The 13,899-nt window shown below is 34.4% G+C and overlaps 1 protein-coding gene across 4 annotated transcripts in view; it reads right to left on the minus strand.

Moving 5' to 3' along the window:
- Window positions 1-10,371: 10,371 nt before the first annotated feature.
- Window positions 10,372-13,899, minus strand: part of LOC136026574 (equilibrative nucleoside transporter 1-like) — a 112,123-nt gene continuing 108,595 nt past the window's right edge. For 2 of the 4 annotated variants that reach the window (XM_065703278.1, XM_065703275.1), the window contains one exon: window positions 10,372-11,941. In XM_065703278.1, the coding sequence (XP_065559350.1) occupies window positions 11,824-11,941 (118 nt within the window). In that variant the 3' untranslated portion in view covers window positions 10,372-11,823. The remainder of the gene's footprint in view (window positions 11,942-13,899) is intronic. The other 2 variants (XM_065703276.1, XM_065703279.1) reach the window with 2 other exon arrangements.

The raw sequence follows: 13,899 nt of genomic DNA on the forward strand, positions 1-13,899 counted from the left end.
GAAGTGAAAGTGCGTTTCGTTTTGTTTCTTCTTTCTATACATGGCTTACGAATCAAATCTGCGTTTGTTTGTGTGTGGGGGGAGGGGGTCTCGCAAATAATTATTTGTTTAATTAGCAAAAAAATTACAAGTCAATGCGAAACGGTATTACGCACTATTTCTTAACTTTGTAGGAGACAAAAACAAACAAGCCACCTCAGTGGCTTCGGACATATTAGAATTTTGTTATTAGGCCTTTTGAAGTGAAAGTGCGTTTTGTTTCGCAAATAAATATTTGTTTAATTAGCAAAAAAATACAAGTCAATGCGAAACGGTATTACTCACTATTTCTTAAAATTGTAGGAGACAAAAAACAACTTTCACGAGGACTGAGTTTTATTTGGTGATTTGAGCATGTTTAAAAATTCGTACAAACCACAATATATTGCTAAATATTTTGTGTGTATAGTATATTTAGGCTCAATTTGTGACTAATCAATCTTCAAGATCTTTCATCTCTTGATAAAGAACGATTTATTAGAATATAAGATATAATATAAGAATAAACGATAATATAAGAATAAATATATAATAATGATATAAGAATAAACGATATAAGAAAATTTCAAGACACTGACGTTGCATCGCAACTTAGCTCAGGTAAAAATTCAAAATAAAATTGAGGTGTGCCCAAATGATCTTCGCGGCTTTAATTTCACCGATTTTTGTGAAGTCTATTTCAAAGGAGATTTATAGGGATTCTGGTCATGGACAGAAAAGGCCAGGGGCCTTGATGGAGCTAAAATGAAAGTGTTTAGGACAAGTAGAGAAATGATGTTTACCTGTAAACTTTCTATGGGGGGTGGATTGTTTGTGACAAGATGGGAATGGTTGTTTCTCCCAGTGTTGAAAAAGAAGTAATTAGTGACTTGCGTTTCTAGTAGTTTCATTGGTCAAAAAGCGATCAAATCCACCCTTGTTTCTAGCACGCTGTTATAACGAAAAAAAAATAACTGTCTAGAACAAGCTCAGGAGAAACTGACTAAAAATGGAAAAAAGGGCTGTTCAAAGCTGGGGACTCCAGCCGAGGGTAATATTACTAATCTTTAAATTTTTTCTGTGATTTTGTCTGTAACCACAATGAAAACTTTTGAAATGAATGCGGTCCTTTTATAATATACGCCCTACATAATGTTCTTCTAATATGTTTCTCTGACGCTCAATTCTAATTAAAGATACTAAAGTGAGATAAAAATATAATACTTAGGAACAAATTTGGGCTATTTTTGGACATCAGAGGTATATAGTGTAGCAGGTCTGTATGCCTAATGTGTTAGGTAAATTATTTTGTATATTATGTATCTGTCACTTCTCTTGGGCTTGTCTCACGCTAAGCCGGAAGAAACTTACGAAAAAACGGACCTATAACGCGTCAATGAATGAGCAATTTGAGCGGAAGGGGATTTATCACTCAAGTACCATGAGTGACTCTGATATGCATTCAAAAACGTTGTTTTGCTCTAAAGATTAAACTAAAGAGTTGTTTTTTAAAGCAATTTTGGTTGGTGCTTGTTAGACTTGAAACTTTACCGCTCGATGATTAATGGTCGGCGTTATGCAGGTACCTATCCTCTGAATCGCCCAGAGTGCAATGCGTAGCTGAGGGTAAATCATCGGACGCTCCCCAGATTTCTTCAGGCACCCATTTAAAGTTGGATTGTCTCTGGCACCGCAGAGTAAAGTCATATCATTGACCCCTGTTCCCAACCAAATAACTAGCAACACCAGGACTCGGATGTCTGACATTAGAATTCCAAGTCTGGAGCGCAAACCACTCGGGTAGGACGGCTCAAAAGCCAACTTATTGTTAGAACCAGGACTTATGTTCCGAATCCGTGGAATCAAGAAGAAAACGGGTAGCGGCGTCGTGAATAAGCCTTCACTATTGTGCCAAAAGGTCGAATCTGACAGTTTCACTTTTCTGAGTTAATCGCCAAAAACCGTTTGCTAAGTTGTTTTCAACGGAAGGATCAGGATTCTAGATCAGAAGGATCGAAGTCTGATTGAACATATCCGGTCCCTTTCCTGCACCTCAGTAAACGATTTTAATCATTTCACAAGTTTGAAAATGTCAAATAGCGACACATTTATATATTATGAATTATATAATACAATGAGTACCAATAAATAGTCAATTAGACAATAATAACCGTGGTATCGATGGGGGGTGTGTGCCCCGAACATTTTTTACTCCCCCAGTTTTGAAGAAAAACAGGATTGTCCCGCTTTTACGATTTTATTTGGTATCCCGAAAATGGCTCTCGGGACGCATGAATGTCCCATTTTTAAATCCAACATACATCTTGAAATTATTAAAACTTAGCAATTTATAGTCAAACGATAAAGTCACATAACACGTGTCAATAGTGATGCCAGTTCACATGGGGTGGCTGCACTGTTCTCTCTTCAGCCGCCACGTGAGTCCAAAAGGTTACGTGACTCAGCCCACGTGATCTCTGCTGGCTATTTCGTGACAGTGTGATCGGTGTTTGTTTTATTTTCATTGTATTTTACAGTTACAGTTGTAGTATCATCTTTTATAATAATGCCCAAGCGTCAGTATAAGTTTATGGAATTGTTCCAACGAGCGGACTTGTATTAAAAAAGGAACGCAATGACAGTGAAGCCGAATGCACAATTCGCAAAAGTGTTTTAGTATTGATAATGGTAGACGTTTGGACATAAAGTTATGTAGGAATAAATGATATTGAAGGTTTGGGTTGTCCTGCACATGCACTACATAAATATATAAGGGCAGCAGCTGATAGATTAAGCAGTGACATTGAATGCATTGTTGTCAAACTTCTCTTATCTCTCTGTACACACGGTGCGAACAAAGAGGCTAAAGAATTTTGCGAAATGATCAACGTCGAATTTGACACTATTTTGTGTTTTTCAAAGACTCGTTGGCTGTCTTTGATACCTCCAATAGAACGTATTTTGAAATCATCTGATGCTCTGAAGGATTTCTTTTTAAACGAGGAAAAAGCTCCAGAAATTGTATTAAAATCTTAAATAACACTTTAAGTTAGGCACGCCTATGCCAAGTTAGTATTTTCACCAAGGAATTACAACGATTGAAGGAAGCACAAAAAAATATTATGGAAGTGAATGATGTGTTGGATTGTACTTTTGGTACATGGTTTCATCCCCTTACTCTTATTTTCTTTTCTCGTGTTTTTTTGTTGTCTAATAGCAAAACCTTGCAAGCTATGCTTTTGCTGTGCTATTAATACGATTTATCATTGTTTTGATCATAAAAGTTGTTCTAATACTTCTACTCTTAAAGCTTTGATCGGAAGAAATGAGGAACAGTTCTTATCATTTAATGTCAAGTCTATTTTTAAAGGGGCAAATGATACCCAACTATGGGAAATTGAATTCAAAAGTGAAACTAATGAGTTATGAAAACTGCCTAATGTATCTAAAAAAAAGTGTATCTTTCTCAACGTTCACAAAATTCAAATGGATGCTCTTGAAGGATATTCCCAAATGAGGACAAACTGAGGAAAAGTTTTGTTACTTTCAAAAAAAGTATTGAAATAAATCATACTTTGTTATTTGACTAACTGGCTTCGTTACCTGATTTTGTAAGTAAAAATAGCAAAGAGTGGGCTGATGAGGATTTAAAAAAAAACACCTCAGTGTCAAGCAAAATGCTTTAGATTTTTTCGTAACATATACTAGGCCAAAGCAACACTCAGTATTTCTGAAAATGTGCCAATATGCTCTTGCAATCCCACCCCGGAATCTCATGCTAGACACGTCTCTGGCTAGAAACCAACGTCTAGGAAATTACCGATCACATGAAGAATTCAGTGCTTAGTCAAAACTACAAATTTAGTTTCAAATAGATTACAATTGTCATTTTTAGCCAATCAAGAGAGCTTATGCGAGCAAAACTTTCAAAATTGTAATCCCTATTTTTGCTGTTACAAGATAATGGATGCAACAAGCCAAACAATTGCCTTAGTGTGTTTCACTACTATGTCTGGTGTTGCATATTAACCTAAAATGAGAAAAAAAAAATTTATTTTAAGTTTAAAAACGTAAACATAGACGGTGAAAATAGTGGAACTTTCTAGACCTCATTAAATAATTAATGAGAAAAAAAATTATATAAGTTTAAAAACGTAAACATAGATGGTGAAAATAGTGGAACTTTCTGATTGGCTATAATAAGAAACACATTCTGATTGGCTATAATCAAAAATCCTGACCAAACTGTGGTATTGCCCAAAAACTACCACGAATTTGGTCGCTTTTAAACTATATCTAAGTTTAAAAACGTAAAAATAGATGATGAAAATTGGAACTTGTCACATTCTGATTGACTATAACCAAAAAATTGATTATATTAATATCTTAATAGACTATACTAATTAAGTTTATCCATTAATTGGATAGATTATCCATTAATTGGATTATATCTTAATAGACTAATTAAGTCTATCCAGTCTAGAGTCTAGAACTGGATGCTTAGCTGTAACTGGTCTAGTCAAGCACCAAGTTTGACTTGTGAACGGTAGTTGTCTAGACATTGATGTCTGGCAGACGCAAGTCTAGACATGGGATTCTAGCTAGACACGCATGTGAACAAAGCTTAATGATAATACTGAATGAATCTTTTCGCTCATGAGCATCCAATGGACGGACGGAAGAAACAAAATGGGGGTGGAGATTCTTTCTGCAATTCTGGAAGTTCTCTACAACTTCAAAATCACCTGTTCGAGTTTTTATTACTTTATATTGGATAAGAAAGAGGTTTTAACAAGTGCTGGGACAGCAGTCAAACATCCTCAATTTAACTCTTGGGCGTAAGAAATTAATCTGTTGTGTTATAAAATATGTGTAAATAAATAACTGTTCAGTGCAAAATTATTGTTTTTGTTAATGATATGCCTTTGAGCTAAATTTAATTTACAAAACTAAAGGCAACTATATTGAAAAAAAATATATATCTCAAAATAGTTTAAATGAGCATATTCCGATAAATATTTTCTAAAGAGAGTGCCTTTAATAGCTGGAGAGTACCCGCAGAAACCTTACTTGGGTATATCCCCTTTTTTCCAGTTCATGATTTGGTCAGCCTAAACTAATAGCACAAGGTCTTGGGGTACATACCCCTGTGAAACCCCATAATGTTCCTTGAAATTAAAATTTAAATTGAATTCTAAAATTTTTGGATTCATCGAAATGCTTTAACTGTTCGAATGCTATTTTACAGTTCTAAATTTTAAAATTGAAAGGGATATTTCAATCTTAGATCGTTTTCTTGAAGGGGATTTTAATAACCTAAAGAGCCACCCTTTCTTGTCAATAATAAAAAAAATTTATGTTTTTTTTTCTGAACTATTGAGAATTGATTGTGCGATCTTGCCGTAACTCGCGGACGTTGGGTAAGAGATCCGGATAAACATCAGAAACCTAAAATTTGACACCTATTGTGTCAGGAATCTTAGAAAAATGATTTAACTTCTTCTATTTTGTGTCAATATTCAGTTTTAATGAGACATCATTAGAGATATTGAATGTTGTTTTTCCATTGAACGAAACAGAAATTTCTTTTTAAAGTTCAGTGAAGGGCATTCTCAAAGAATGTTCTACTAGGAAAACGCTAAAAATCAGCTCGAAATAAAAATAATTTGGCAGCTTTTGGAGTTTCATGTGGTGCTAACGCTTTGATTGAAAGCCTAGCCGACACAGAAGACGTAAATTTCATCGTTTTTCCAATTAAATTTCATATTCTAACGACAGATTCTCAAAGAACCCCAGGAGAATTCGCTAATGCATTCTTTGTCTTTGAGACGGTTATCCGATGCTGAGGCTCAAAAAATGATTTTACAGTATCCAATCCCCTCAACAGGGATGAGTTGTTCAGGTTTTGGTAGCGAGAAACCCCTCGGCTACTATTTTTAGCAGCTCGAGAGATATTCTCCTGTTTAACATGTCTTTCCTCGAATTTGAGGTTACTCCAGCGGTCAACCCCGAAAAGGCTTCCCAATTTTATTCTAGACAAATAATGGAAGGTAAATTGCATCCACAGGCGGGGAAGCCCTAATCTGGGTTGAGTCAGCCTTCATTACATAAAAAAAAATCTTATAAACTGAAATCACTAACTTGACTCAATTCTATCTCACATATAATACCCGGCGTTATTTGCAAGGCCAGAACGGGCCAGTCCTAACCGTTAGAAAACACAAACAAAATAATAAATATATAAAACAAGGAAAGCTAATATATATTCTTTGAAGGTTCCAAAACATTCATAGATAAATTTACTGTTCTGCAATAATAATGCTACCCAGTTTCCATTACAAACGCAAAATCAGTTATACCTAGTTTTATACCCGAAATTATATATATATATATATATGTATATATATATATATATATATATATATATATATATATATATATATATATATATATATATATATATATATATATATATATATATATATATATATATTCTTATTCTACCACATAATTATAATATCTATAAAAGGGCATATCTAAAAAGGGCAAAAGGGCATATCTAAAATGAACCCTATTACATAGAAAGAACCCATAAATGGTGAAAAAAAAATCTTCATAGTGTATGTAGATAAATTGATGTAGAGTTTGTTATTTTAACTAAGTAAAACTATGAAAAAACTACGGGGTGGGAGAAATGAAAAACAAAAAGAGAAGGAGGAAAGTAACTCAAACACATAAATACCCATGTTGAGACTATAGTTTGTGCGAGAGCTTCATACATGCACAGAAGTTGAATTTTTTGTAGTTAAGCTGTAAAAACAACTGCGTTTAATCTTAGTTACATTATACATTGTACTATTTAGCCGACTTCTGATCTACACTTTTTTGTTCTAACGTGAACATACACATATACAAATTATTTCTTTTAGAATTTCTCAATAAGCTCGATTTTCAATTTTTGATTTCAAAGCGTCAATTTTTCAGCAAAATTTAATTCATGAGTCTGTCGTTAAATTAAATTTAGGGATACGCCCTTTTGCCTCAAATATAAATCTACCAATTATATTCGTAGTTTCTTCTTAGCTAAAGTGCAAAGAGTAGAGACAACTTATAAGAATTGACACTAGCCTCAACAAAAACCATAAACGCCATCTAACATTTCTTGGCATTTTTCAAGCTCCATAAATGTGTTTTTGTTTCAGAAACTCAGATCAGGCACTTAGTATTAGTACTACATTAATTTGGCTAATTATACTAATTGTACCTTATTATTACACCGAAAAAGGCCAAGAAATACCAAGCGCTAGATGGCGTTTGTGGTTTTATCAACACGCGCCAGTTTCCACTGTTCCAAGTGACCCATGCTCACTTCTATAGCTCATAAGTAAGCTACAGAAATATATCAACTATTGCCTGTAAGATTATTTGGATGGTAAAATTCAAATAGACAGAGTTGGTTCTTAGCCTATCGAGACCTGAGAGCAAAATAACCTATTCCGTATTTTTATTTTAAGATTCTGCCATTAGGGTATATGTCCAATTCTGAAAAAAAAACCGTTTTACAACAAGCTTGTAGCTATAATTTGCACCAAAAGGATAAGATACTAATCTTGGGATTAATATCACAAGATGTATGTTTTGTATGCTAAGATTGTTTATTTAATTTCTGTTTTGTTTAGGGTTTCATTTATGCTTCGATAGAAAACTATTTTTGTTCGTTTTAAGCTTTATTTGCATATTCAATTTAAGCTTTACTCGTTTTAAGATAAATTTATTCATTTATATTAGTACCTGTTGTATGTTCTTTTGCTATGATTGTTTATTTAATTTCAGTTCATTCTGGGTTTCATTTATTCTACAGTAATAATTTCTTGTCCTTTTGAGTTCGAGTTACTGTAGGTTTCTATTTCTTCCCATTTTCAAGTTTAACATCACCTCTCTTTTCTGACCTCTTTTTTGAAGTTTTTCTTATATAATTTCTGTTCGTTTTTGATCGCCAAGTTTTCATCCAGCTTCATCCATCCAACGCACCAGAATTATGACGTTATCAGATTTCTTCTCTGGCTTTTTCCTGGGGAAGGATCTAAACTTTCTTTAAAAATAGAAATATTTTAACAACTATAAGTGTATTTTCAGCGTAGTTTCAATGTAAAGAACCAAAACTACCAAATTTCAGAATATAATTCGGTATATGGATATAGCTGGCTCTCAGATAAAGAATTATAGCACATTTTTGTCTTTTTTTGATAAGTTAAAATCTCAGGAGAACAGAAAAATAACATACAAAAAACGACACAAGGAGAATGAGCCTTAACCAAAATCCATTCTTCGGTCTAAGTTAGGAACAGAAAAATCAGCTAGTCGACACGTCAAAAGTTTCCCTGACAGCGAAATTACCTTTTGCCCCATATTTATTTCGCTATCATTAACAACTATTACAAAAAAAATTAAAGCTATAATAATCTCATAAACAGGACTATGGAACGCTAAGAAAAAGCATTCAAAACCTTAATTACGTTTTCTCCGAATGAGTTTGCGAACACTAGGACAATTTTACTTTCAGGTCAAGAATCATGGAAAATATATAAATATAATTCTTAGCTTATATAGCAGTTTCAAAAATTAATCAGCTGGTAATTCTGGGAACTAAAAAATTAAAAAAGATTTGTACTAGTCATAGACAGTGGGTTAGTATGGCAAATTGATCATCACAATTAGGTAATTACCGTAACAATGCAACTAGATTCGTTAAAAATAGGCAGGGGGCAACCGGGAATCTGCCGCAGGCGTCGTTACGGGGGGGTTGCCCACTTCGATTAAAATTTTCAATTTGATTTAGCTTTTTTGCTTATACTTGAATCAGTAGGAGGGGAGCTTTAATTAGGTTTGACCTGGGCACCACCAACCCTTGGAACGGCTCTGAGCGCAACTAGGGCTTTTTTGCAAAGCCAGGGTCCAAAATAAAAAAGTATTACATCCCTTTTTTCGGAAAGTAACAATACAAATATTTGTAGCTTCAAAATGGGCTACCACTTCAATGACAAAAAATGATGATTGATTGAATGACAATTCAAAGATTGACAGTGAAATGACAATGTCAAATGAAGATTTATTGAAACAACTGGCAGCAGACCTGTCGAGTGACAAAAATATATCATAATACTCTGTTGCAAGTACCAGAGAAAAAATAATCCCCCTCCCCCAAAAATTGAAAGTACCCATACCGGCACCACAGGAACGAATGACTTTTGATTTTTGATAAATTATTGCCATATTTGAGCCAAGATATGCAACATTTTTGAATAGTTTTGTTTGAGAACTGAACACCATCTGTAAATTCTAAACAATTTTACAATACTTTATAGCATGGACAAAGAGTGAAGGGGAAGAGAACAGAGGGCCAACACTCCTCCCAGGCAAAAAATGGAGGAATCTCGACCTCCCTCGCCCCCATTAAACTGATCTTATTTGAACTTCTAAAGTTTTAATCCCATCCGTCCTGGAGTAAACTAATGCACCCAGGTCTAAAATTTAAGCCGAAACTGGATCATGAATTAGAAAAAAATAAGAGGAAGAGATGATGAGCGGCCATTAACACAAACATGCAGATATTAATAGCCAAACAACTAAGAATCAGAAATCTTTTTTTGCTCTAATACGACCTTATATGATAGTGATATTATTATATGATATTTATCAAAAATATTTTGAAAATATTTTTACAGCTAATCGACAGCAAAACTATTTAACAACTAAAAAATGTAGAATCTCTGTTAGCTTTTTGAAGTGCCATTGAGTTTTCAAGATGAGTTTAAGAGTAAAAAACAAGCAAAAATGGTACTACCCCGCACCGAATAACATTTCAATATGAGTGATTTTTACCCCGTTACTTCATACGTTTTTCTTTTCTTTTTCAATTTCAAAGGCCTCTCCCCTCCCAAATGACATCTGCTTAAGACGAGCCTTTCCCAGATGGATTATTTGCTCCTTCGTCACAAAACATAAGTAATGCCTTCCTCAGAGAATAATATACATCATTCCACTATGGTCCAATTTAGGAAGGAGGGAAGGATATCAGGGTACATCTCCAGGGAGGTGGGGGACCAAAATATGAAATCTAAACATTTCAACCAATTTATTTTCGGTGTTCCCAGGGAGTACTTTCGGTTATTCCCAGGAGGATTCTTCCAAGATACCCAAACGACAGTGTAGGCGTATATACTCACATGACTACAAATCTCCCGTACCACATAGCATGCAGACCTTAAGACAAACAGAATAGTTGCTGTTTACGACCTAAACACTGCTTTTTAGAAAAAGATTTTGCCTCGGAAACAAACTAAAAAACCAGGGTTTTTCTCAAAAACATGTTGAAAATCACTTACTTTTGCATCATAAGAAATAATTAGAAACACAAAAGGTTCACTGACATAATATCATATTATTCTCAAGTTATGTACTTGCAACATTTAATTGTACATTCCTCACTGACAACACGTCAATGAAGACATCACTTCACTGACATTAAAAAACTGCGAAATATTCAGTTGCAAAGACAATAAGACCAATCAGGCATATACAAAAGGAAGGAGGCTCAGGCCTCCCCCACGGAATCCTAATATTTGGGTTCTTCTTATCCAAATTCACAAATGTTTCTTTTTATTATTCACCCCTTGAAATAAATTCCTGCATTTGTGCCTGCAAGCAATCCTTTAAAAGGGGATAGAATTCTATATGATCCCCTTTTTTAAAATTGGAAAAAATTATTGACTATTAAACTTGGTTAATTGAGGCCAAAAATCTTACCTTGTAATTAAATCACCGGTATTTTGAAGCCATAGAATATTCATTTTTCCGACTAATTAACTTTTAAATAAGAAATACTACTACTATGTGCAAAGCTGCATTATCGGACAGGCTAGCAAGCTATACGCTTTAGTCTAGGACCCTCCAATCTTGAGAGGTCTACTAAATTTTTTTCCTTTTAATTTATTAGTTGTTTCATTAAATAAGTGTTGACAAGGCCAATTACCAAAATTTCGTTTGTGGGGATGGGGAAAGGGCTAAAAAATAATTGAAAATTTGTTTATAAGCGTTTTGTTACTTTTTAACGAGTTAGACAGAAATTTAAGGAGTGGGTCAAACCCGGTAACCCCTAGATACGGCCTTGCATATTGTTACTTTAAAAGCTTGCACTACTGAATAATTGAATCACCCTAAATAGGTTTTTTTAGATATATCTTAAAAACCAGACGGAAAAAAGTGGCACCCGTTTTACCCCTTATCAGAGATAAGGGTCCACAACTTGAGATCTCCAGGGGCTTACTTCGATTAAAATATATTCTATTTAAGATGGATTAGCTTAACCTTATAACTTATTGACGAATATAATAATAATAGATGGATTGGTTTTAAATAATGAAAAATTATACTGCAAAATTTGTATCTAAGACAAATTCACAGCTATATCACTTTAATTATTTTCCCTTGAGCAACTGTAAAAAAAATGTTGTGGAATTCTAATTTTAGCCTAACGTTGTCATTCTAGCAAAAGTTTTTCCCTTCAATTTTTGACATTTTTCAAATTTACTTTTGAAAATTTTCAGTTTCAACCAATGGAACATTATCCCTTATCCAATGACCCATTCAATATTCAAGACTAGTACAAAATAGGGAACACTAGTTTCAAAAAGGGACATGAGACCGAAATACAAAGAGATCACTAAATAAAAAAAAACACAAAAAAACTAACTTTGTGCCACAGAGTGACATTCTAGAAAAAATACCTCACACTTCTGCGAGCACTTAAACTGAAACTATTTTTGGCATTACGATGGAAAAATTGACACCAACGAAAATTCCAGTTATTAATGACGCAGCAGCAAACATACCTGCTGTAGCAGCTTGGTCAGGGTCAACGGTCCTGCAAAAGGAATATTATTTAATTAGAATTATTAAAAATCCAATAAAATAAATTTAACAAAAATTTAATTAACTTTCAATAAATTAAATAAATAAATAAAACAATTTTATTATAAATAATTAGTTTCAAATTAATTAATTAACAATAATCTACATAACTAATATAATAAATCAATTTAATTTAAATTACTTAGTAAAAGTTACAATTAACTAAAATAAAGATTAAAAGAAAAATTAATATGAAAAGGAGGATATAGAATGATCAACCATGTGTGAATAGGCTTGAAAATTAATGTCAAGAAGACTAAGATGCTTGGACTGGGAAAAATGAAGGTGGAGATAACGAGGAGATTGATCAATTGGATAACAAAAATTGTCTGCTCAATATTATCCAAAGATGGTGGATGCAATGAAGATAAATTAGAATAACCAAGGCCAGGGTTCCGGGCGTTGGGTGTTTTTTTCACAACTGAAACAAGTTTAGAAGAATACGTCTGCGCACCAAGATTAGAGAATTGGAAGCTACAGTGATGACTGTGGTAAAGTATGGTTCTGAAACTGGGGCACTTCAAAAAACGGAGGAGGATTTGCCAGATGTTCTCCAGAGGACTTGCTTGCGGAATTTTTTGGGTAACCCGATTGACCGTATTTCAAATAGTAAGCTGTACGAAATATATGGTTCCATTCCAGTTTTTAGGGCTGCAATAAGAGGACGAGATGGCTAGGACATGTTTTGCTGATGATCGATGGCCAAAGATCGTCTCTTCGACCAGCCATCTTGGGCCAAACAAAAGTAATCCACGGACGTCAGAAGAAGAGAGCATACAGAAGGATTTGAAGTGAATTGAACGTCTGGCAATGGGGTACGACATTAGGCTATTGTCATTTGACATTGCCAAAACTTTCAACAGAGTACGGTGCGGTATCATGGCCTGCTAAAAAATCTCCAAGCATCTAATGTTCATTGATGTCTGTTAAGAGTGCTTGAGAGCTTTATTTCAGGTCATTCACTGCGGGTTTTCCATGTGTACAGTGTTTGTAGATATCTGTTAAGAGTCGTTGAGAGATTTCTTACAGATCGTCCTCGAAGGTTTACTTCCCGCGAATATTCAGTGAAAGCAGGGGTTTCCCAAAGCATTGCCTTGAGACCTACACTCTTCGTTATCTACATAAATGACATGGGAGACAACCTTAGAAACCCTCTGCATCCCTTTGCTGGCGATATCACGACACACCAAGCAATCCCAAAACAAGAAGAAGTGGTCTGATATATGGATGATCAACTTTAATGCATCAAAAACAAAGGAGCTTCTTATTAACCAATCAAAGATGCCGCGTGAACACCCCTGTTTCATTTTCGAAAGGGAAATTATAAAGAGAGTCAACGAGCTTCGTCAACTGACTGATTCATTTCTCCACATCTTGGAATAGCCACCTTGATAAGCCGAGAACCTCCTGCGCAAGAAAGCACAGAATTACTCTCCACCGTGGAAACCTTCTTCCATCCATCTCGGTTATACATCCCCCTCTATTTTTAAGAATACCTTTTTTGGGGTATTTCAATGAAAAAATTCCTTTTTTTTAGTATTTTCATTGGAAAATGACAAAATTGTCCTTTCTCCCTATGTTTTTGTGACTTAACATTTGCAACTCAGCAAAGTTTCTCGTTCTCTAGCATCATCTCTTCATCCTTATTTCTTCCTAAATAGATGCGATTTTGTCGCCCATCCTTATACCATAGACTCCCGAAACACAGAAGGTAAAATGATTTAATTAGTAAATTCCGGTAAATGATGACTTCGGCTAACATATATGGGCAAAAACAAAAAATAAGCAGCGGGTATGTCAATACACCCATCCACTTCTTATACCCACTAATACAGTTATTGTACTCCAGATCAAGACAGAGGATATATAATAGGAGCTTCTAGACAAGCAACTTTTTTGGAAACCCATAAA

The sequence above is a fragment of the Artemia franciscana genome, chromosome 4 (assembly GCF_032884065.1).
Source record: "Artemia franciscana chromosome 4, ASM3288406v1, whole genome shotgun sequence".
NCBI classification, from domain to species: domain Eukaryota; kingdom Metazoa; phylum Arthropoda; class Branchiopoda; order Anostraca; family Artemiidae; genus Artemia; species Artemia franciscana.